Source organism: Melozone crissalis, unplaced genomic scaffold (genome assembly GCF_028551555.1).
Source record: "Melozone crissalis strain CALT ecotype California unplaced genomic scaffold, PUWL_Pcris_2 ptg000017l_1, whole genome shotgun sequence".
NCBI classification, from domain to species: domain Eukaryota; kingdom Metazoa; phylum Chordata; class Aves; order Passeriformes; family Passerellidae; genus Melozone; species Melozone crissalis.
The window spans coordinates 5,424,555-5,448,351 of NW_026535795.1; the positions used below are offsets into that span (position 1 = coordinate 5,424,555).

General features: G+C 41.0%; 1 protein-coding gene across 3 annotated transcripts in view; it reads right to left on the reverse strand.

Annotated features, from left to right (window-relative positions):
• The window catches only part of DIDO1 (death inducer-obliterator 1), a 46,935-nt gene that overhangs the window by 18,996 nt on the left and 4,142 nt on the right, over positions 1-23,797 (reverse strand). For 2 of the 3 annotated variants that reach the window (XM_054274807.1, XM_054274808.1), the window contains exons 2-7: positions 15,899-16,088; positions 14,177-14,281; positions 12,965-13,868; positions 12,341-12,659; positions 10,169-10,381; positions 9,442-9,667 (exon numbers count right to left, since the gene is read on the reverse strand). In XM_054274807.1, coding sequence (XP_054130782.1) covers positions 9,442-9,667; positions 10,169-10,381; positions 12,341-12,659; positions 12,965-13,868; positions 14,177-14,281; positions 15,899-15,983 — 1,852 coding nt within the window. In that variant the 5' untranslated portion in view covers positions 15,984-16,088. Of the gene's footprint in view, positions 1-8,546; positions 9,030-9,129; positions 9,668-10,168; positions 10,382-12,340; positions 12,660-12,964; positions 13,869-14,176; positions 14,282-15,898; positions 16,089-23,797 lie in introns of those variants that run through there. The other variant, XR_008482976.1, reaches the window with a different exon arrangement.

Below are 23,797 nucleotides of genomic sequence, written 5' to 3' on the forward strand. Positions count from 1 at the left end.
CCAGAACTACCAAGGTCCTGTTCAAACTGACACTGTTCAATCAAGTATGTGCAGGTTTTGATAAAGAATCCAGAATACTTAGATCCTCTGTACAAATAATCCCTGACATGTGTACATGAGACTAATCTGAAAAATCCTCTTATCCTGTTTTGACAATGAGAAATCAGAATTTTTGTCCTATCAAGTTTTGGGTTTCAGTGTCAATGTGCTGCCCCATAATTCAGCTGGAGCAACTCACTGTGTATTACACAGGTCTGAGATCCAACACCCAGGAGCAGCCAGTGGAGGGTGGGGAAGGAGCAGCACTGGCTCTTGGGGTGGCAGCTCACTCTCCTACTGATCTATCCACAATGAGAGCACACCCCAAAGCTGACAGCACCTCCTGACAGGTATGGGAGCATGGTAGGTGTCTGTTTGGAAGCACTAGAAGAAAAATGTGCTCTTTTCTGAGGGCAGTATGCCAACACATACGGAGCTTTACTTCTGAACAGATGCCAAAGCTGCTCAGCAAATGGATGAGACAGATCATGGAGCAGGCATTCCCTCAGCCCATGATTTCCAAGTGCTTGGCCCTGCAGTCTATGGGCAGCATGAGGAAAAGGCACAGCCAATGCTACTGCACACACTGGCCACTGTGTTCTATACCATGGTGGGTTTGGTCCTTTTAATCAGTAGCTCCAATGCATCTATATTAAATATCCTAAACCAAATTTAAAACAAAAGGATGAGACAAGCACTGAACATCAGCCTATCCTACCTAAGAGATAAACATGGAGTTTCACCACTGGCAGCTTAGAACAAGGCATTTGGTGGTTCTTCTTTTCAGCCATTTCAAAACCCAGGTGATCCTCCCCGGCTTGATGTCAGAAACACAATTTAAAATAGCAGTAAATCCTAATTGCCCCAATTTGTCCCATGGGCCACTTGTTAGGACAGGAAGAGGATCCTTATTGACTGGAGAGAGGCATGGGCTTAAGAGACCGAGGTGCAGCTCCAGCTAATAAGCCAACACGTTCCCAGTGTGAAACGTAATGAATCCTCTGGCAGAAAACCCTTCATTCCTCCCAGGCTTAACAAACTTGGTGTACTCACTACAGACAGAACTAGAATCTCTCCCATCAGGTGTCAACAGACACAGAACCCCTCCCCTGAGGAAATTCCCCCTGCAGGTACACTTGACATTACAACACTCAGCTGGGAACGAGGTTTCTGTACGCGGAGCAAGACAGATCTGCCACAGCATCTGCTGGGACAGATGAGCCTGATGGTTCCAGGTACTTCTGAACCTCTCAACACGGTGTCTAAGCCCTGCCAGGCCATTCTGGAGGCCCAATTAAGCAGGATTTCCAGTGTAGGGCTGTTAACCTTACATGAAGGATTTGCAGGTTGTACTTGTATCCCAGTCCCTCACCAACACCTAGAGGCTGGGTTTTACAGCACCAGCAGGAAACTGTATCTATTCCAATTGTTAAAAGAATATTTCTGCATAGCATTTAGGTCCATTGTGGTTCTTTCCCCTTTCCCTCTCCACCCAATCCTTCCCAAGAGTTAGAGCTTTTGAAAGCCACTTCAAAAACTAATCCCAATTTCTATATAAGATATCTCACTTGTGATGAGCTGTTCTGCTAAAACTATTACCTACTTCTTTCAATTTTTAAATACTAGAAAAAATGTGCTATTCCTTTTCTCTGTATAGCTTTAAAATTATTTAAATCATAGCTCCTCAAAAGAACTTTAATTCCTGGCTCTAGCTGGTGTTAAAACTTTTAAATGGGGTGAAGGTAAATCACAGGCTGACACCTGAAGAGCCCATTTCACAATAACTCTGGTAAAGCTGTGTTTTTGGTGGTTTTCTAAATTTAAAAAAGCATCACAGCTCCTCTTACAGGACATTAAAACACTTCTGTGCAATACATCATGCAGCCATGTACTGTAATTTTCCCTACAGAATTAAGACTTTGGCATAAGGCTGTTCGTATACCAGCACTGTCTCTAGTGTCTAATATCTTCATGTTTCCCCTGTGTTCTCTTCCATCTACATTAATCTTTCTTTCCCCAGGGTGAATTTCCTAATTTAGGCAGTGTTGGAGGTGATGGCTGTGTCATGTCCAACTTGTACAGAACTTTCTGCAGTGGGAGCAGGACGTCAGGAACTCAGCACTTCAGGGGGCACTGCCCAGCACAGAGGTAGCCAAGCCTGTCTGGGTTTTACTGCTCCTTTACAGACTTCTCTCTCACTACAACAGAGTTTTAGGGAAAAAACCAAAACCCCGTAGGTAACTTCAGTCTTGTGCACAGTATATGAACTTCTGTGGCACCAACAGTAAGAAACCTGGTAATTAACATTTTTCTTTAACAACAAATCTGTAAAATTCCACAAAATTAATAATGCAATCTAAGCAAAGAACAGCTACTTGTGATCCACCTGTACTAAGTAGATTTTTCTGCCTTTAGAGGGGAGAAAATCCACAGTGCTGCAGCAGTGCAGTTGTAATAAACCCATTGATACCTGTTAGAAAGTATTTACACAGCCAGTGTAAAGGCTGAGCAGAGCTGAGCAATTCCATCCTGCAACAAGCTGACCCAGCTGACAGGAACACAGGTGTGCACAGCCCAGCAGAGCCAGTCACCTACGCAGGGCCTGCCCTGCCAGCGTTTGGGTGTCACACAGAGCAGGGCAGTGACCTCAGTGTCCCATGGCTCCTGGGGCTCAGCCGCAGGTGGCTGCGGTGGCCGTCCCTGCGCCGTTGTTGCAGCGCTGCAGCTTCTCCGCTCCGAGCGGGGCAAGGTGAGAGCAGCCCATTGGCACACAGGGCAGCACAGGCTGCTGGCCTACGAGGGAAGCACCTCACCCCTCTGCCAGTAGGTGAGAATTTAACAACCAGATTTCCCCTCTGGATAATTGCTGGAAGACAGGCAGGATTTCCCAGCCTCCGAACTGGTGCGGTTCAGCAGTTTCCCACTGCCACTCAGCACATGTCCCAAGAGGCGTCATCTGACACAGCGGTGTGATGACCCCCTCCTGTATGACTTGTGACAAGAATAACCTGAACAGAGTTTAACCAACCCCCTGCCCCAAGCAATGGCTACTACTGAACTTTAATCCACGAGTTCTTCCGAGGTGAAACCTTTTGGAACTGAAAACATGGAGTAAAAGACGCGGGTGAGCAGGTGCTTTAGCTGTCAGTCCTCAAGCACTCCACAACGGGAAGCTACTTACCAGTTCTGAGCCAGCTGTGCCCAGTCCGTGCTGGGGCCGCCTGACATCTGAGCCTCGGGCACTGCTCGGCGCCGCTGGGTGCCCCGAAGCCCCCTCTGGTGGCACCGAGCACCGCTGCGCGCGGCTGTGCAGATGAGGAGCTCCGGCACCGCTGCAGCTCCGAGCCTGCTTCTCTGCTCTCTCCTCACACTTGCTGCTGCAGGGCTGTCACTTCCCTCACAATAACTCAGTGCTAGCCCTAATTCCCACGTGTTGAGCTGCTCTGAAACAGGCTTCAGTGTTAGTTTCCACTGTTACCTGCCCCATCTACTTTCACTTACAAGACCTAATCAAATTTTATTGAACACTACTAGTGTCTGGCACATGCTGCCTGCCCCACTGCTGCACTTTGAAAGCCTCCATCAGTCCTGATCTGCACTGCAGTTAAGCTGCCTGTGTGCCAAGCTTCTACATTTAGGCACATAAAGTAAACCTGTCCCTAAAGTTAATTCAGGAGACTCAGAGATAAGGGCATGCCTTTCCTGCAGTGATTTGTGTTCAAGCCAACCTGCAGCTCTGTGCTGATGCACAGCTGTAGCTTTGACACACAAGCTTTATTTTAATCTACATGATACTGTAGTGATCTATCTGATCTCTACTAGACAAACTGCATCTTTACTCCTACCCCCCTCTTGAGGGAGAGAAACACTGTCTGAGGCAAAAAAAAGGCTTCTTATTTTCCAGACTGTTCATGGATTGGCATCATCACTCCTTGCAGGGACAGGCCATCTTCAGGTTCCAAGTTCAGCACAGATGGGACACAGCAAATCAGCAGCGAACTTGATTTTAAGTGCAAGTGATCACCTCAAAAAAATCCCTTTTATTTTGGGACTAGCAAAGAACTTTTTCATTGGCTACGCAGTCAAGTGAGCAAGTTCAAAATACTGAAGTAAAATTAGCAAAAGAAAGCAAAACAGCAAGAGGGTGGTGAGTGTTTTTAATCAAACTTTCATCACTTTCAGTGTTGATGATGAGATAAACCACCCTCATATGCACATTGCCTCTGGAAGCTGTACCAGGTTTCTGCCCCCCAACCCTTCCCATGAGCAATGGTTCTCACACTGAAGCCAAGCACCCCTGATGGCAGCAGTGCTGGCCTGCTGTCTCCAAGTGCCTCAGGTGTGCTGCTGGTTGTTTGAGAGGCACATGCCAGGAGCAGGGACCAGCCTTCCTAACTTAAGAGACGGCAAAAATCTTCACGTGGCTGCCAGCCACAGGTGTGACATACCTTGCAGAGCAGAGAAGGGGAGCTCCAGGAGTTCTCAGGCAGGAGATGAAAATGGCTCCCCAGGAATCCCACTGCTCCTTTTAACTGGCTGGGTGCCAGGGGACGTTGGCTTCAGCATCACTATGTTCTGCCTCCCTCCACAGGCAGGGCTCAGCTCTCGTGCCAGCTCCAGGCCAGCACAGCCCCTGCCAGTCTCACGACAGGAGTTCAGCCCTGGAGCCAGGTTATTCTGCTTTACAACCCTTCCAGAGCCAGGTCTCCAAGGTGAATTTTTCAGAACTTCTGGCAGACTCATCTTGGGTATGCTGACCATTATTGGTCAGTCAGCAACCCTTCTGAAAACTCCTCTAGTTCAAATGTTTAGGCCAGACCTACGTGCAGGGCAGCCAGGTGTCCCAGAAAGTGGACAGCACCAAAATCAGTAATTCTTTTCACTTCCCTGGTACTACTCAATACTTACTGACTCCCAGGATGGGCCTACATTGCACAATACAGCATTAAGCAAGACACCTTGGCTTTCTAGGAGTCAATTCAGATGCCAGCAGTAGTTCAGTTGTAACAGTATGGAACCTGGCACAGCCTAGTTTTTCCTGTGGGGAAGCACTCATAACCAAAGGAATCCAGTTTACCTACAAGCAGTCCTGGCAGGCAAACATATCTATAGCTTAAGAAGCAAAGTTTCAGTAAAATATTATTTTAAGTTAAGCCAAACCAACAGCAGTATATCCACATCCACTTCACTCCACAGCCACAACTTCAGGTGGCATGACCTTGCCTCAAAAGCAGCATTAAATTGGCACCACCCGGTGGGTAGACAAGACCTTATCTTTTACTCTTCATATCACTACTCACAGCTCCCTACATTACTATTACTTCCTGAGCCATAAATCCTGTCTTTAGGGCATTCTATATTCCTCCTGCTCTCTGTAGAGTGGTTTATTTTCTTTCTCTCCTGTCTTCATGCTGTTATTACATAAAGAAAAAAAAAATCAAGACAAAAGGAAAGGCACACATAAATTATGCATGCTATAATCCCACCAATTTGATACCCACAGCAGTTTCTGCTGGTGGGGCATCCCACTATCCCTGTGTTCCATTCTCAAAGTCTCCTTATTTTGTCAGAGGTGTACAGGAACAAACAGTCCAAGATCTGTAACTACACATACACACACATACTAGTCCCTTTGTGTGTGTGGAAAAGTTCAGCTGCAGAAGAGATGAAAAATACTGAAAATGGGTAACAAAAAGAAATGTATATCACCAGAGCCAGGGCTCCTACTTCCAGGAGGTGGCAGCGTTGTCTCTTCAGAATTCCCTGCTGGGAAGCAGGAGCAGGACCACAAACATTGACGGTTTCTCTGAAGGAAACACTCCCCCCTTCCAAACCTCACTCATTCTTTAGTGAAACACTGGTACCAAATAAGGTATGACCGTAATTTGCTATAAATTCACATTGTATCTGTCTGCAGTTCATGTAAACAGAAGTTACAAGTTACAATGTAAACACAAGTTCAGTGATTTGGTGAGACAAGGGCTTGTTATTCTGAAGTTCTCCCACAAGAACAGTAACTTAAGGCTTCCTTTTGAGCTTTTGTCTAATAAACCCTCCTCGCTCTCCTGCATGCTTAGCTGCTTTCTCAGGAAAAGCAGGCAAGATATTTAAACTGTCTTAACACCTGAATTGAGTAAATTATCACTTGTGTATTAAAGTCTAATAAATCAGGTGAACTTCAAAGCTTTAAAGCATTAATGAATACTTAGCAAACTTAGGACTGGGTAGTTTAAGAACAGGGATACTGCAAATGTTTACTCTCCTCCCCTCCTTTAGGATTAATTTTCTATTTTAAAACTGCATTTGCTGCTAACTTCTGCTTGACAATTATTAGCAAAAATACAGAAAAAGTCTCTTACAAGTGTTGCTGTTGTAACATGGATCTCTGAACAATGTTCATAAATCTCATCAATCCACATACTTGTATGAATCTGGAAGCCAGGATGACTTCTGAAATGCAATGTAAGAGCTGAGCACTGCATATTAAATTAATACTAATTTTCCTAACAAAAGTAAAAGCAACTCTTCTAAAAGGGAATGTGACTCAGACCTAATTTCCTTTTATATGTGTACTTCAAATGCTATCTGAAACTTTAGAAGTACTTAATATTGATTTATCAAATCAAGGTATTTCCCATACTTGTTTTTAAATTATTCAAACTCATTTTCACTGGGCACACAAAGATGGAAGAGTGTCATTTTTCAGGCACAAGGTTCTGATGTACCAAGTCACTTCCAAGTGCAGCCCTAACTCATATCCCAAAAAGACACAGGAAAGTTAGGAAGCGAAGAAACACAAAGTAATGGGGTAACAGAAGGAAAAAAATATGACTGCTCTGCATTATGAGCACCAAATATTCCTTTTCTAAAACGGAGGGAGAAGGGCCCTGGTGGTAGGCTTAGATGCAAATATATTATATGCTCTGACCACCCAGTACATCTTTGAAAGTGACTTGATTTCTTGGTACTACTTAACAAAACAACTATCTCATGTAATAACAACAAAGTCTCGTAACTCACAAGTACTGAGTAAATACATAAAATAAATCTATGTTTGAAATGATAAACTGTCTGGTGTAAAGAGTATTAGAGAGTGATTCTGTCAATCAGGTTAAGTTTTCTTAATTCCTAAAAGGTCTCCTGCACTGAAGTTGCAAACAAAGATTTGGTGAACATGGCTGGAAACTCTGGAAGAACATGGGCAGCATTCTGAAATACTGCATCTGGAAGTCCTTTGCTTCTTCTGGACTACAAGTCCTTCATAATCAATGTTCAGAAATGCAGATTCCTAATCTGGGAGTTGCTTGGTTTTAAGATTTACATCTAAACCAGACTATGTTTGGTCCAATAAACATGTCTTCCTTGACAGACTAGCTCAGACTTATAAGACTTCTCACTCTTAGGTACCTGAAGTGAAGTGAGACGACTCTCATGAATTTCCCTAATGCTGTAACTCAGGTTTTGAACAGCATATAAAGATTTCTTAGAGAAATAAAATCTGGTAGAGTACTTTTGCAGATGGTGCACTGGCAGCTCCTCAGGAAGATTACAGCTCAGACCTATCCACTGAAAAGCAAGGCACATTTTTTTCACAAATACACAAACAATTTATCTGGTCATTTAGTAATGGTAGAGTTCCCACATATCAATGCAACTTACCTTAAAAAAGAAAATCTGAAGTTCTTCCTTGCGTTTGATATGAGAATTCTTCACCACACGAACTAGGCTGTTCCCTGTTTGTTGCTAAAGTCTGGTATTTACAATGTTTTAGAATCAATTTCACTATTTAGCTGCAGGAATCCAGTTTTCTACTCAAAGTGGTTAAGTCTGTAAAACCTACACTGTGGTAAATCTTAAGAGCAAAGTCCCTTAAAAAACCCTCAAAGGTTCTGCCTCACAACCTGTATTTCTGTCTCTTAGGGAAAAAAACAAACCCTATAGGAATAAGGACATTTAAAGTGAAATAGTTCTATGGACACCCATAACTGTTACAGTCAGAAAAATCTGATGTAAAATAAGCCCTTATAGTTTCGTTTATGTTTTTCCACTAATTTTAGTTATGTTTAAAACACTATTGTTTCTGACAAAAAAAGCTAAATTTTCTTTAAAATAATCTAAAAGGAATGGAAGTTAATTAAAATATATATCTTAAGGGAGTTTACTTTACAAGAGGTCAAGGGCCTAATATGCAGCAAAAATACATAGAGAAAAATTACAACCATTTAACCTGATGTGGGTAAAGACCATTGAAATATACCTGGTATGTGCCTTGCTCATCAACAGCAATTTAAGATAGCTGGTGTTCCCTCAGTGCTTAAAAGCTCTAACTAGAAAATCTCATCTTAAATATTATTTATAAAGTTATCAGTTACTTTACATGTAAGTGTTCAATAATTACATTTACTTATGAAAATAAAATGTAAATTGGCTGAAGTGTGATTACAAAAGCGGTGAGAACTGAATTTCTGATTAATTACTCTTCAAAGGAGTGAAGTGGAGGTCATGTGGTTTGTAACTGAAATGTCAGATTTCATCTCAAGTTCCAGAACTGCATTATAAAACTACTCAGAGTGAGTCAGTCAAAAAAAATGTCATAAGCAAAAAGACTTGTTCAGGCTTCAAAGCAGTATTTACTTACCTTTGCATGAATTACAAGGATGCTACTCAAAACCTGCAAAAATATGCAAGGCAGTAGCTCTGCCCAACATCCAGCTGAGATGTGCTCTTTTGTGTGTGGATAATGTGTGGAATATGAACAGAGAAAGGGAAAAAAAAAGAAAATAAAGATAACAGAGTTCTGCCTCCCACCCCAGCATACAAGTAAAGGATGGTCCTTAAGTTATTTCATGTAAGAAAGAAAAGCAGCAGGAGAATACTTGACAGTTAAAAGCTGTTTGCAGAGGTGTCAAGTATCGTTGGATACCACGTAGAAGATTTCACTCTTGGCACCAGGCACTGAAAATGCAAGACCTGAGAGACAGGTGCCAAATCTAAATTACGAAAATACAATGAAATTAGTACAGGCAATTGCTGATTCACAGTGCACACCGCACAACCTTTTTGTAAAAACACAAATGTCTCAATACTTACCTTCTAGATTAGAAACAGAAACTTTCTTTATGGGAAAGATTTCAAGCTTAACCATGAAGTTTTCATCCAGAAATCAGCTGCGTAGATCAACAGGCTCTTAATCATACAACTGTCATATGATACATATGAAACTCCTGAAAGTGTCTCTCATTTGTGTGTATCTGTGTGAATCTTTGAAGGTGGAGAAAAGTAGCTTGGTGCCACAATAAGAAAAACCCCCAAATCCTAAACTCCCTAGTTTTGCAGAGCCAAGAATGGGTGGGTATTCAAAGAAAATATGATTACTCAGGAATATCCCTAAGCCATACATACATTTGAACAACAGTGCAGGTGAAATGGCAGCAGTCCTTTCAGGCTTTACAGCATTGTAATTATGATCGCTGGCCCAGGACGGCGTGATGGGTTCTGCTGCTGGCTCTCGAGCAGGAGCTTGGCTGTTTGCCTCAGTCTTGGCTGTGCTCACAACAGTCTTCTTCACATTCACCTCTCTTTTCTCAGGGAGCTGTCTCTTTTGGTTTGAAACTGGTTTGATGCCCACCTGGATAATTAAAAGTAGCTTGAGATTACTAATAATCATCAAATATATTGCATTTCACAAACAAGCAGAAAGCGTTACACACACATACACCGGTTTCTTTTATAGTAAATTCCTTACTTTTATAGTGTACCATTTGAAATTATTTGATTACTCCAAAACCCAGTAATTTGAAATTTAATTTAAGAAGCCAAAATTAATTTGACTTAAAGTAAAATAAAGGAGGAAATTACTTGAAATAGTACTTTCTTAAAAGTCGTTGCCATCTAGACAACTGTTGCAAGGAACTATCTCCATCTAGAGGCAATTATTAAGATTTTTTTTTAAATGAAAGTATTTTATTGTCCTTACCACAGGGAAAGGCAAGAGAATAACAACAAAAAAAAGTAATAGAAAGCTCCTTCAATGCAGAACTCAGCAGTTTTATTTAAGTCAAAAAGCAGAGGACAGAAATAAGGCACAGTGCTCCAGGGCAACTGCTCTGGATCATGAACACAAGCTCACCTGCTGCTGAGGTTTTGGTATGGCAGGCTTTTCAGATTTTGGTTTGATCTTCTCTTTAGGTTTTGGTTTTGCATCCTTGCCAGAACTCAAGATCTTCATGGTGGCTGCAGCGTGTTTGAGGATGCAGTCGTTGCTGCAGTACACGGAGTCGGGCTGGGCCACGTTGAAACAGCCGGGGCCGATGCACTTGGAAGCACCAGGAGCTTCAATCACCTTCAATACAGAGAGAAATGGAGTCAGGTCAGACTTCAAAGGGGAAACAGCAGGAACAGCCTCTGTAGCATGGAGAAATGCTTACACAGCTCATGTGCAGACTCTGCAGCCCTCACCTGCACAACTGCCGGAGTGAGAACAACAGTTGTTCATGACACAACACAAACAACCTGTACAAATGTAAGAACTTCACTTCTCCAACACATTTTTTTCATATATATCACTTCTCTTTTTTTAATTTTTTTCAGGATGTGCTGCATTTTCAAGTGGTTGGTCTGCTAGCCCCGAGATAAAGGAGGCTGGTTTCCTAAATTTTCAAATCCCATAAGTACACAAATGCTTTTACTGATCCTCTACATGATGCGATAAATGTCCTTAATAATGCAAAGATGGGTTCTCAACAGCAAGGTCTCTAAACCATCCCCATGAGGTGCTGTCCCCAGCCATGCACATATATAAGAGGAAGCATATTCAGGTGTACAGATTATTCTTGCTCTATAGGTTTTACCAATTTTAACTTTAGAAGTCTCCAACTTAGATTCTTATACACAACTTTCACACAGCCTCCTACAGCTTACACATTCATAGGTTTGTCTCTGCAATCTGAATTCTCTTCTAATTCAAAATTACTCTCCATTTATATCAAGGTGTTACAGATGAAGAACTTCCTCTTCCAAAGCTATGATTCAGAAAATAGCACATTCCTTGAAAACAGAGTGAATTAAGTTGAATTGTAGAAATACTTGAAAGCTTTTTGGGCTCCAACCTTTCACCTCTGGATACTGTGCTGTTAGTCTCTCTTCTAAATTACTTTTTAAAATCATACAAGATACTCACAACTATTGTAGTTCTAAACAACCTCTTGCCATTTGCAATTACCAAAAGTAAGTTTTTCAGGAATATTTCTAGTTAAATAAACATTATTTGCATAGTGAAATTGACTTCTCTGCAATCAAAAGTCAGTACACAGCTTTATCTGCAGCCGCCTGATAAAACCTGGATTTGGGAATTTTCCCATTATGTACACACTCAACAGAGAAGGAAAGATAAAGAGCACTTGGTGATAACAGTAGCAGAGCCAACACTAACAGCACTGGACTGTCAAAAACCTTGGTGTACAAAGGTGTACAAATGTATTGGAAAATATTTTTGAGAATACTATTTTCCACACATTTATCTTAAACCAGTAAATATTTATATATTCAGCTTAAACTGTTCTATCTATACATAAGTCTCACTGTGCTGCCATGGTCAGCTCTAAATGTCCAAGACACTGGCACTACTGCAGCACCTTAGGCAGAACAAAGACAACCCCTGTAGAGCACTTGTTTTTTTTTTTAGTTTATGTACATTAACCTGAAGAAGCTTCTATGCCTTTCCAACTGGGCATGGAACTTTGTATTACAAAATTTCAACTTCAAATATTGAAATAGTTCCAAACACATATTTTTAGATTTAAAAAGGCAGAGTAAAGAAATTCCCTATTTGCTGATAACCTAATGGTTATCAGGACAAAAATCAGAACTTCAAAGACTAACTGGAAGCACAGCTGGAATTAACTCCAACAGAGAGTTTTTCACATTAAGTAAAAAGTTTCACTACCACTGAAAATGTCCAAAATGTTGGAGATTATTTCAAAGATAGTATAAAACAGCACAGCATTCCAGAATTTTTATTAAAAGAATACATCATTGTTTGACTTCCAAAACTATTTAAAAAGGGAGAACAGCACAAACTATTTCCTACACCTATATAAAACCTTTAAATCCCTCACTTGAAACTAAGTTTGAATTCCTGTAACTGACAGAATTATGGATAAACTTCTGCTAGCCAGCAGTGTTTGGTGGGCTGTTCAGCTTATGTGTAGCTTTAAAATCAAGGCAGATTTATAGTCATACAGGTCATTGTCTCCATGTACTCAGTGAAACATGAAAAATAAGAAACAATTAAAATACTTACAGGCTGAAATATCTTTAGTTTTTTCTTCCCACTTGGATTTGCAGCTTTTTCAATCCTACCCTTGATTCCTTGGTCCTCAACTGATTTTTGTTCAATTGTTCCTATGCTTGTGAATTCTGTGCCATCCGCATTTCCTTGCTCCATTTTAGCTTCCTGCTGGTCTAGTTCTGAAACAGGCTCATCCTGTCCCTGGAGAATGGTGCAGTTTGGACAGATATAGTCCTCACCATTCCTCTCCAACAATCGCCCTCGAGCCTCAGAAATACCCACGCAGTCACCATGAAACCATTCCTCACATCTATCACAACAAATCATAAACCTGGAAAAAAAAAAACCCACCAAGGAACAGTAAAACACTGTGAAATGAAAAGACAATTAACATTCAGTGAATATTTCAAAAAAGACAACTTCAGCACTCCAATAAAGCACCAGTACATGGTTCTGCCTCACTGGTTATTTCTGTATTTGTTTATCCTCTTTTAACTATCTGTCCTAAACTCCTTGCCAAAATTCAATATACCCAAAAGGTCATTCAAAAAGTAACCACTAGCATCTAATTGAATTTTTAATCACAGAAAAATTCCAAGTCCTGGCACTGTGTCTGCAGCTGAGCCCTCTGCCTACCTGTTGTTGTGAGGCTGACGACAAATACAGTACAGGGCATTTGGGTCGTAGATCTCAGACTCGGATTTGCCTTTGGGCTGTTCTTCAGGTTCCTCATCTGAGGCCCCCTTTGCACCAAGGGCAGGCTTCTCCTCCTTCTGAGCCTCAAGGTCTTCAGTGTCCTCCTCAGACACAACCACCTGACTCGCAATCTCAGTGCTGTCTGCAGTCTCAGGCTCCTGTTTGATAGGCAGCTCAGACTCATCATGTTTTTCAGGTGTGACATCGCCTGTTTTGGCAGGATCTTTTCCTGAGTTCCTTTTCCTCAGGTGGTTCTGCACATCCTTCAACACCAGCTGAGGTTTCTGCTCAACACGTTTCTTTCTTAGCCGATTCTGCAGTTCCTTTAGTGTTAACCCATCGCTGTCACTATCAGAAGTAGCATCTTCCTCTTCCTCCTCCTCATCTTCTTCCTCTTCTTCTTTTGTGGGTCTGCTTTTAGGGCTTTTCTGCTCTTTACAACTCCTGGTGCAAATCCTCCGAGTGACAGGCTTGGTATCTGGAGTGCTCTCAACACTGTCCTCAGAAGCAGTTTCAGCATCAGTGGCTGGCCCAGAGGCTGCTTCACTGGAGTCCTCCAGGGTGGTGGGAACGCTCCTCCTGCCCCTGCGCCTCACCGTGGTCAGGAACTCCTCCACCCTCTCTGTGCGCTTGGGCTGCCGCCCGCTCCTCCTGAGGTTGGTGCCTGGCTGCTGCTGCTGGGGCTGCTGCTCACTGGAGTCCACATCAGCATCTCCTGCACACTCTCTCTTGGCAATCGTGGTCCTCCGAAACCCCCAGGTTTTCCTGAACTCTTTGCTTGTTGGCTTGACAGACTTTTGCTCCTCTTCATTGCTTTGCTCACCTTTATCATCCAACACTGATGCTAAAAACAAGGGAAGAGTTAATAAAGTGGTGGTGATCAATGATGTGCTCTCATAAAACCTTTTCTCAATGTGTTTTCTTTGTGACATCTATGTATCTCTACTTCATATGATGAGCCTCAAAACAGATGCAATATTTTCTTGTGAATGTAATACAACAGCAGTAGCAATTAAATACATCACTGATCACTGTGACAACATAATCCAGCTGTTCCTGTTTCAAACTCTTGAGTTATTTCACATCATTTACACACATACATACATGATGCACAAATCAGCACATTTTCAATTGCAAAGGAAGAACCCTTACCAGGAGAACTGTTTTCCATGTTGTCAGTATTAGCTTCAGACTCTAATGGAACTGTGTTTCCAGCTTGTTCCATAGTACAGGCAACACTGCTCCCACTCTGAAATGCTGAACAGAAACAAAATGTCCAAAATTCTCATTCAAAATATTCCTAGCCCAAATAATTAGTAAATATTCTCATTTCAGTATTAATTGTAACAAGTACTTGTATTTCAAGCCACAAATGTTCTTTCAAAGTACTAAGTTAAACATGTAGGTCTGAATACTGCATTGACATATTTTATTGAGTACCCATAGGATTTCTGATATTTCTCAAAAAAAAAACAACCAAACAAAAAACTCCTTCATGGTATGAATCTACTCCCTGGGGTTTGTCCGGGCAAAAACTCTAAGCAGTTCCACTCACTTCTGTGTGGAATGAAATGGAAGAAAGGCTGGTCCTTGACATGGTTGTTTACAAAAATATTTTCAGCCTACATGATCTACCAGAATGACCCCCAAAAAAACCTGATTCAGCAAAGAACCTCCAACTGTGACAGACTCAGCCACGAAAACAAGAAAATCTGTGCTGACAACCAGATCTATTTTCTCATAAGACTTTCCCAGCTTATTAGAAGACTGTTATTTGAGAAGGCAGAAGTAAATGACAGAAATAAATGTAGGATCTACATTTTGATAAATTTGAGAATAACCTGGTTTATTGAAATTATTTAAAATATTTTTTAGTATTATTTATTTACTAACAAGTATTAAAGTTGATATATTTCCAATGAGCTGCATGCCCTGCAACTGCTCCTGAGGGCACAGACACTGCTCTGCAGCCACTGCAGTGACACTGCTCCCAGGGAACTGGAATGGGCAGCAGTAACTGCACCTCAAAGAACAGGATAAAGAGAAAGTTATTTGAAAACAAAGGACACACCCCAACTCTCCCACATGTTTCTGGACATGTGTATCCATAGCTGAGGAACTGCAAAGCTATACCAAAAGGGAACATGAGCAGAATTCCTAGATAACAGCACTGATGGATCAGATGCTTTAAACAGATGTACATAACACAGCTCCAAGTTTTCAGAGACACCCTTCAGCAAGCTTTTCCCAGTTTTCCAGTGTTCCCTGGGAATAAATGCCTCCTTATTTAATTTACTGCACCATTTCCATCACTGTTCCGTCTTAACACAATCCCTCCTCTGCAAATCCTCTGCTTTCAGTGTTACATTTAACACTGCTGGAACAGAAACGTTAAGGGGCAGTGCTATGGAAACAAAAATCTATGCAGATATGTTGAAAAAATTCACACTTCAGTTGTAACTGTGAATACTATAAATGTCACTGGAAAAGCAGCAGACGTCAAACAATAATTTAAATAGTAACTGATTACTTTTAACATTACACACAGAATAAAAAGTGAATTTTAAGCCTGCAGTACACAGGCAAAGAGCTCAAACTGTCTCAATCCAATATGAAATTCCTTTAAGTGCCCCCATTAAAAAAACACTAATGATAAATTTTAAACTTTTTTTTAGCAGCACTAAAATTATATTTGTACCAAAAATGTCACAATATAATTAAGGGAGTAACTCAAAATATTAAAAGTTTACATCTTTGTTGACTCTGGAACATGAAGCAACATTCAAACCTAGAAGCAGAGGTTACGCAAATTCTGAGATAGAAATTTCAGCTAAAATGTAAATAACTAAGAAGGCTCTTCAATGTCCTCTGTACCTGACACAGCATCAGAGGCTCCAATGGTTTCTCCTTGAAGGGCTGAGCCAGAGGAGGGCAGCACAGGATCAGAATCATTCAGCATCCTCCAGCCAGCACATGCTGAATTTCCTGACTCACAAGTGCCACACTGAATCTCTGAGTTGTCAGCAGGTCCAAATTATATCAATCCTCCTTTTCCTGCTGGCTCCTGGAAAACAACAAAGGGACAAAATAAGGCATCAATATACTTATAAACATATCTTACTGTTGTTTAACTAAATTAGGAATTGTTTTGCTTCTATTACACTATAAAGCAAACTCCATTATTTTGTCTTCTTGACAGTTTTGCACTTTCAGAAATACACTGGAACTGGAAAAAAAAAGTCAAAATTAAGCAATACCACATCCCCAGTTACCAACAGCCAATATCTTTGAAAAAAATACAAAAGATGATTGCACTCTCATTCATTCACTTAGATTCAATTAAGATTTCCAGAACAGCAACAAAACTGTAATGAAGAATTTAGTCAATGTGCAGCATTTAAAAGCATTCTGGGAGTGGAATTTACTAAGTGCAGTCAATGAAAATACAGAAATGCTTTTAAATTCCATTAGCACAGCCCAGCTTACAATAGGGCAGATTTAGTGATTTACATAAAATTTCAATCCAGGAGACACTGCAGCTTTGAGTGCCTGAGTTTGATCATCAGCAGGCAATGCCTGCACTAATTCTAAGCAGCCTACCAGAATACAAGAGCAGTGGAAAAGAATTTGGGAGTTAAAGGAGGACCAGCTGGACAGGATGAACTGGACTATGACATCAGTTAGTGAAGACAAAAGAATGAAACCAAACACAGACCCTGTGAGTCAGCACCCTGCAATGGAAGGTGCAGGGAACTGCCACAGCAGGTGTAGGACCTAACTAAAACAATAATTCTCTGAAAGGAACAAAAATCAGTTATTAATACTTCAGGTGAGGAGACATACAAATTTTAAAGTAAGATAATCCCTCAGACACACCAATACATAGTCTAACTTTGATTTTTAAATACCACCTTTTTTTTCCCACAAATCTCTGAAGCCCCAACTCCTAAAGCATCTGTGCTCTTCAAAAACTACTTTTTACTTCCTCAGCAATCATCATCTCTAGGTGTTCTCCAATGTCATTGTCCCAAAAAATAAGGAATGGGAAAAAGACAAAACCCTCCCCAAATGCAATTCTCATCAGTGGATCACTTTATTTCATCAACTACAGATCTCAAGATTTGCACGACTGCGGCAAAGCAGAATTAGCAAAACCAATACTAATTGTACTAATTGGAGTATAGAGCTAGACTCACATCAGTATTTCTTCTCCCCCCTGTGCCTTTTGTATTGGGGATTATGTACATTCTTTGCCTCAGTCAACCTCTAACACTCCAAGAACAGGAAGAAAAATTAAACCACAAAAAAATACAAAACACACTAATTATAAAAAGCCCCGGTGCTCTACCTCATGGCTCTGAATACCTGCTCTAATAGGTGTTTTGCTCCACTGCCTGAATCAGGGATTGTATCCAGGGACTCTGTCACTGAGTTTTAAGTGCCTCCTTCCATGGTGTAGTTCTGTTAGAACCTTTCAATCTCCCTGTTCAGAATTTCCCACTGATCACACATCACTCAACTTTTAAGTGATATGCCTAAAGGGAGAGGAAAGCCAGCTAATCACTTCATTTAACTCTGTATTAAACTATGAAACAAAGTAAGTCTGTAGCACACACCAAAGGTACCTCCTGTTTGGGGATTTACCCTGAGGAAGGAACTGTGTGCAGGGCTGTGCTCACAGGGCTGCACCTGGGCATTCAAGGCCCTGTGTGCAACCTGCTCTCCAAATGATGTTTGAGTCACCCAGGGTCACCACAACATTCCAAACCCAGAACCAGCACCATCTCTTAGGAGGCACAGCTGGTTGAACACAAAGTGCATTTTCCAGGGTCCTTCACTGTCCACTCAGTGCCTCCAGCTCGAACAGAGAACAGCAGTAACACCTGTGATAGCTGCAAACAAAGGTTCTATGCCAGAATCATTCCTCTTTTTACTACAATAAATATTATCTAATTGCTATTACCTACATTATCGCCATTACCTACAGGAAAAAAATTTAATGGAACTCTAATTTTGAAATAATTCCAAATTTGAGAGAGATAAATGTACAGTGCACTTAAACACTGAAGCTACAGATCCCATATGTTTGCTGTAAAATGCCTGGTTGTTTCTTGTTATTGCTTAGTGTCTCCACTTTTTCCTTTCCCATGTGTTTCAAAATATTTTTCATGAAAAAGAGGAAGTGTCACATTTACTTTACATGAACCTGCTCTTGCAGAATTGCATCTTAATATAGACTAAACTTAATTGCCTAACAGCAGCTGAAAAATCAAGTATTACCAAAACACAAAAGGATGAAGCCTAACTCACAACTATACTTTGCACTTCTAAGCAAATGTTCCACAAACTGCCTGCAAAAATATTTACTAGAACATATGGCAACTTTGGAATCTCCAAATACCTCTTTCTCTTCCAGATTCAGTGGGACTTTTTGTTCATTTTGTTCTGTTTGTTCTCAAGTTCAGTGTTCAACTGCAGCTGAGATACTGACAGAAATGTCAACAGAAGCAGAAAACTGGCAACATTGTTTTAGACGAGCTGAACATCCAGGATAAATTTACTTATTTCTCCTAACACAATGTATTAATCACATTTCTGAAATTGGAAGTTCCAGCTGGAAACTGAAAATTATTGTACTTCCCCTAGCAGACAATTCCCACGAGCATCATCCTGTCTTTCTATCTATGTTGGGTAATAGTCTAATATTATGCAGAATATTAGAAAGGATATTTTGTTCCTCTCAAAAAACTGAGGTAAAAAAACCTCAGTAAATGATGGGGGGGAAAAGCAAGCTAACATTAACAGACATATATTCAAAAGGCTGAGTTCCTGCTGAGGTTCACAGCTTCTGTGAGAAGCAGTCTCCAGTGGGAAAATGTCTAAGGTTTTAAGACCAGCTATAAATGAATTCAGAAATACGAATCAGGAGTTCCTGCAGCACCATGAGCATTCCAGTGAAACAAAACAGTCACTTAACTGGAAGTAGAGCATAAAGCTGATGCACAGTATCTCAAGAAAGAAGGTCCAGTCAAGGAAACATTTATTTAGTTTCTTCCTCACTGTCACAAGCTTTTAATTTCAATTTGGTCAACTATTCTCAAGCAGTAACAAACCTGAAATCACAGGGCTGCCACACTGCAAGAGCAGAGAGCCCAGCACTCACATTCAGTAGCTGTGGATTCTCCAACCACTGCAAACCCTTGTGGTTTTCAATAAACAGACTGAAGACATTGCAGAGCAGACTCAGCAGCCAAATTAATCAGAGACTGAAAAGAGTCCCAAATTCAAATCCTGCTACTGCAACACCTCACAACAGACACTAAGAATATAATTTCCAAGAAACCTTCACTCATCAACATCCCGCTTGTAATCTCCCTTTCACATTCAGAGAAAACCTCACCGGAAGCTCTCTCTTATCTACTGCCTTCCATTGTGAGGCAGCAGCAGCAATCACAGGTGAAAAAGGAGAGATTATCTCTGCCAGAGCTGAGATATTCACGGCAGGATGGGCTGAGGACACCTGGATCTGCTGACTTCATTAAACCCTTTTTAGGATGCCCAAGATAACATCTTCATCCAAGGTGACAGAGCAAAGTTGTTCAAGAACATCAACATTTGCCCATCCTTTTAGTATTTGTTTTTCTAGATAAAGAATGATTCAATAAATTATGACGAATATTCATTCAGATGGGAATTTCCACTTTTATTTTTTCTCATTTCCCTGAGGAAGAGATAAGAGCTCAATGGGTCCTCTGAGTGCATAAAGGTTTTGTCTTTACTGGAGCTGATTATTTTAACTGCATTAAGAACTCCGTGCTTCAGGGAACTGGGAAGACTTCACTCTAAAAAATTATCTTGAAAGGAAGCCTAGTAATAAAACCTTTAACAGAACTAAACCTATCCCCCAAAAAAGTAACTTTATTTCTTGTTTATCTGAGGATTTACGTACAAAAAAAGTCTGTCCATAGTCAGGATAAATTCTTCAGATTCAGCTTATTGGGGATTTTATTCAGTGTTAGAGGAATATGCATGAAAGACCAGGGATCTTTATTCCCTCATTCTCACATCTAGATAGCAAAATATGCCACATTTTATTCCCTGATCTTCGATGTCAGCACCCTTCAACACTCAGCCAATTTGCTGTAATCTGCACCAAAACTGGCACCTCATTAGGGATTACACAAATACTTTACTCCAAACAATTAATACCTGACACCTGCTCATTCTCTTATCTGCTACTGCCTTGAGAACTCTACAGCAATGGCTGTGATTTTGAAAGATCACAAAGTACGCACTGCTACACAAATATCCTTGAAAGGAAGATTTGCTCCTACTTAAGACTTGTGATAGACATTTACATCTTTTAGATTTTTAAAGGCTTAAGACTGAAACTCCAGTTATAGTTTTAGATACATTAAGGAAATGCAATGGCCATGCCCCAAGAACAGGATGGAAATCTCAACAATTACAATGGCCAGTATAAGGTTCTGAACTTGAGGGGAGGTGAGAAGACACTCTTTGCATCTTTGCAAAGAAATTCAAAGCATGATTTTACACCAGCTAGGCTTTCAAAGCAGGTATCATTCATCAGTGACCAATTTCATGTCCATGTCCCAACAGAAATCCAGTCTGTCCCAGGATATAAGATATGAGCTTTAGTTAGAATGACTTATATCTGATTTTTAGATGTATTTTTCCACAGTTTTCTTCAGAATTTGCTTCATATGCAAAGCACTTGGCTGAAACAATGATATCCTAGTCAGGTTTCTTAAATATCAAATAAACCGCAAGATGTTACAAACAGGGCAGAAGACATCCTTTCCAGAATGATGTAACAGTGAGTTCAGTCCCAATTTCCACTATCTTCTGCGAAAGAATTACTGGGCTTGGCCTATGATAACCTCTTTTAAGTGCTAAAACTTCCTAATCAGCAAATATAATCACATGAGCAAAACCAAAACAGTGTGAGAACTCATAAGGATTTCATTTCTGATGCAAATAAATGCTGGCATGGCTCAGTTGATGCACTCCTACTTGGAAGATTGATCCCACTGAAAATTATCCTCCATCCCTTTTTTGCAAAGATGACAGCTGGGAAATCTGCACTTTCTGCTAAGCAGCAGCAAAATTAATCCCCTGCATCACCAAGCACTACAAAAGAGCCCTATGGATGCCAGTAGGGCATCACCTACTCTGTACAGGAACAAGCAGCTCCAGTGAGAGAAGGGACAAAAGTGCAATTCAGTGACCCCCAAGAACAGCAGGGACAGGTTCTGCCCTGGCTCTGGAGATGCCCCCTCCACCTGCTCAGCCACGAAAGAAGCAAGGACAGACTTTACTGGCATGGAAAGCAACAGAAAATCAGATTCCACAGTACAGCTTATCTTTTATTTTCATGTAAAACATATCCACAGCTTGCTAATTTAAGTGTCTTATGAAGGAAGGGAAACTTCTTCCAAACAGTTGTGAGATGGACCTTGTGACAAGGAGAGGCAATGAGAGCTGAAGAATGAGAGGTGACAGTCCTAAAGCTCAAAGTCTGGATATTGTGAGACAGGAAAACTGTGGCCCTAACTCCTCCCCTGCACTCCAAATAAGTTACTATAGCACTGCTTGACTGCTATAGCCAAGCTGCAGCTCAAGGTCAAAAGTCCAGACATCCTGGCAAACACAAGAATTTTATGCCAGAAGTTTACATTTGAAATATCATGTTAAAAATCAAGTTTGTATAAAATCACAGCATTTCAATGCTTATAGTTAGACCTAAAAGAATAAAACAAAAGAGAGATAACACTACAAACCCTGTAATACTTAAGTGCTTTGCTGGCTATCATTAAACACACTAAATTCCTAGATTACAAAGCCACCTCTACCTACAACACTAACAACTTAAAAGTGGCAGTTCATTTCTTCCTATTCTAGAATCAATGTATTACTCCATTTTAAAAATTTAACAAGCTTTTTGCATTTGCAAGATGTAGACTGAGCAGTAACACAGCCATGCTCCTCAGGAAGAACCCAGCCTAATTTAAGAAACCTGTGCTGTTCTTAAACACCACAGGAAGCAGTAATGGTTCCAGGCCAATAGGAACACTCTTTACAGCCAAATGAAGACAAAATATCACCAAGATTTAGTTTTAAGGTGGCTTTTAGTATCAGGACAGTATTTCAATCTCTGCTGCACAGAGCATGGCAGGGTAATAATTTGTCAGGGATGGCACCATGGACACCTACAGATGTCTCACACCACACCTCAGTCTACTCAGACCTGCTGCTTGTGCCCTCACCTCCCATTACAGAGAGGTTCTAGGACATTTCAGTGGAGCTCTGTGGTCTGCAGACTTTCTGCCTTTTTATGTTTGGTGCTGAAATATTCTTTCAAACATTCATGGTATGAACACTCATCCTGCCTTGGTACAGGAAAGCCTATTAAGTGCACATTCACATGACACCACATACCAAAACACAGTGCTGCTGACAATCAACTAATGAGATTTAAAATGTAAACAAACATTAACTACTTTTTTGAAATTTTCAAAGATGCAGAAACAAGTTTTCAGTTGCCTTCTAGATGTTTCCATCATGAAAAATGAGACTTAATACATTTATAAATTTCACAAGATCAATACTTTTCAAAAGCACAAAATAATGAAGAGTTTAAAATAAACTTTAGAGCAAACCAATTTAACAGCTTACTTTTTAAAATACAAGGAAAGTGATTAATTCCAAGAAGAAATGGCATCTTTTAATAACAAAATACACTCATTTGGTCTCCATACTTGCAATAATAAAGACATTAACCTTTCCAAATTAAAATGTCTTTAGTCACACATTATAAACCTTCTCTGCTGGGTCTGAAACTGGAATACCTTCAGGCTTTCCATGGTTTCTGTCAGGCTGCTCACTTACCTTACACAAGCCTCACAGGATGGAAACCTGTGCTCACACAGGACAGCAGTCCTGCAGGTTTGCAGGGGATGTGGGAGCTCCTGGAAGTGAGGAATTTCAGTGTGTGCAGAGCAGATTATCAGATTAGCAGCACACACACACTGGCCCCAGCAGCAGACAGGGAGCAAGGACAACGAGGGACTCCACAGCACAACAGAACTGCAGCAAGCAAAGCCACAGAGCAGCTCCCTGGTTTGTGCCAAGCAAAACACACACACACTGAGGTTTATTTTGATGGCTTCCAGGTTAAAACCCTCTTACTTCACATTGCAGCACACAGGACCTGAGCAGTCAAGGGAAGAAGGGGGGCACTGCTGGGCAGGTCATGCACAGAATGACAATGGCACCAGGCACTACAGGCAGTTTATTCTGGGCAAGCAGCAAAAAGAGCTTCTTCGAGCCAGACTGAAGTTCTCACAGTTAAATTCAGCTGAACAGCAATTTCTCATAGAAATACTCAAGGCACTTTAGCAGCAGGCCCATCAGATATCTGGCAAACACGAAGATTTAATTTAGTAACAGATCCTATCTGTACTACAGATGTTGCCTGTCACAATTGCACAAGCCAGGAGCGTTAAGGGCTACAACCCCTAATCAACAGAGCTGTGCTGGCTCAAGCACCTCACAGTGCTGTAATCACATCTGCAAAACTGCACCTTTACCTGTCTGTGTCTGCAGGGTGGGGCACTGAGCACCACCCTGGGCTGTGGGCTCAGTGCAGCTGCACACAGAACTCAGCTCTATCAGGGCCCTGCAAGCAGGGAAGAGCTCATCTCAGGGGGTAAAATACTTGGAAAGCTCAAATTCCTTGGGAGAAGAAGTTAC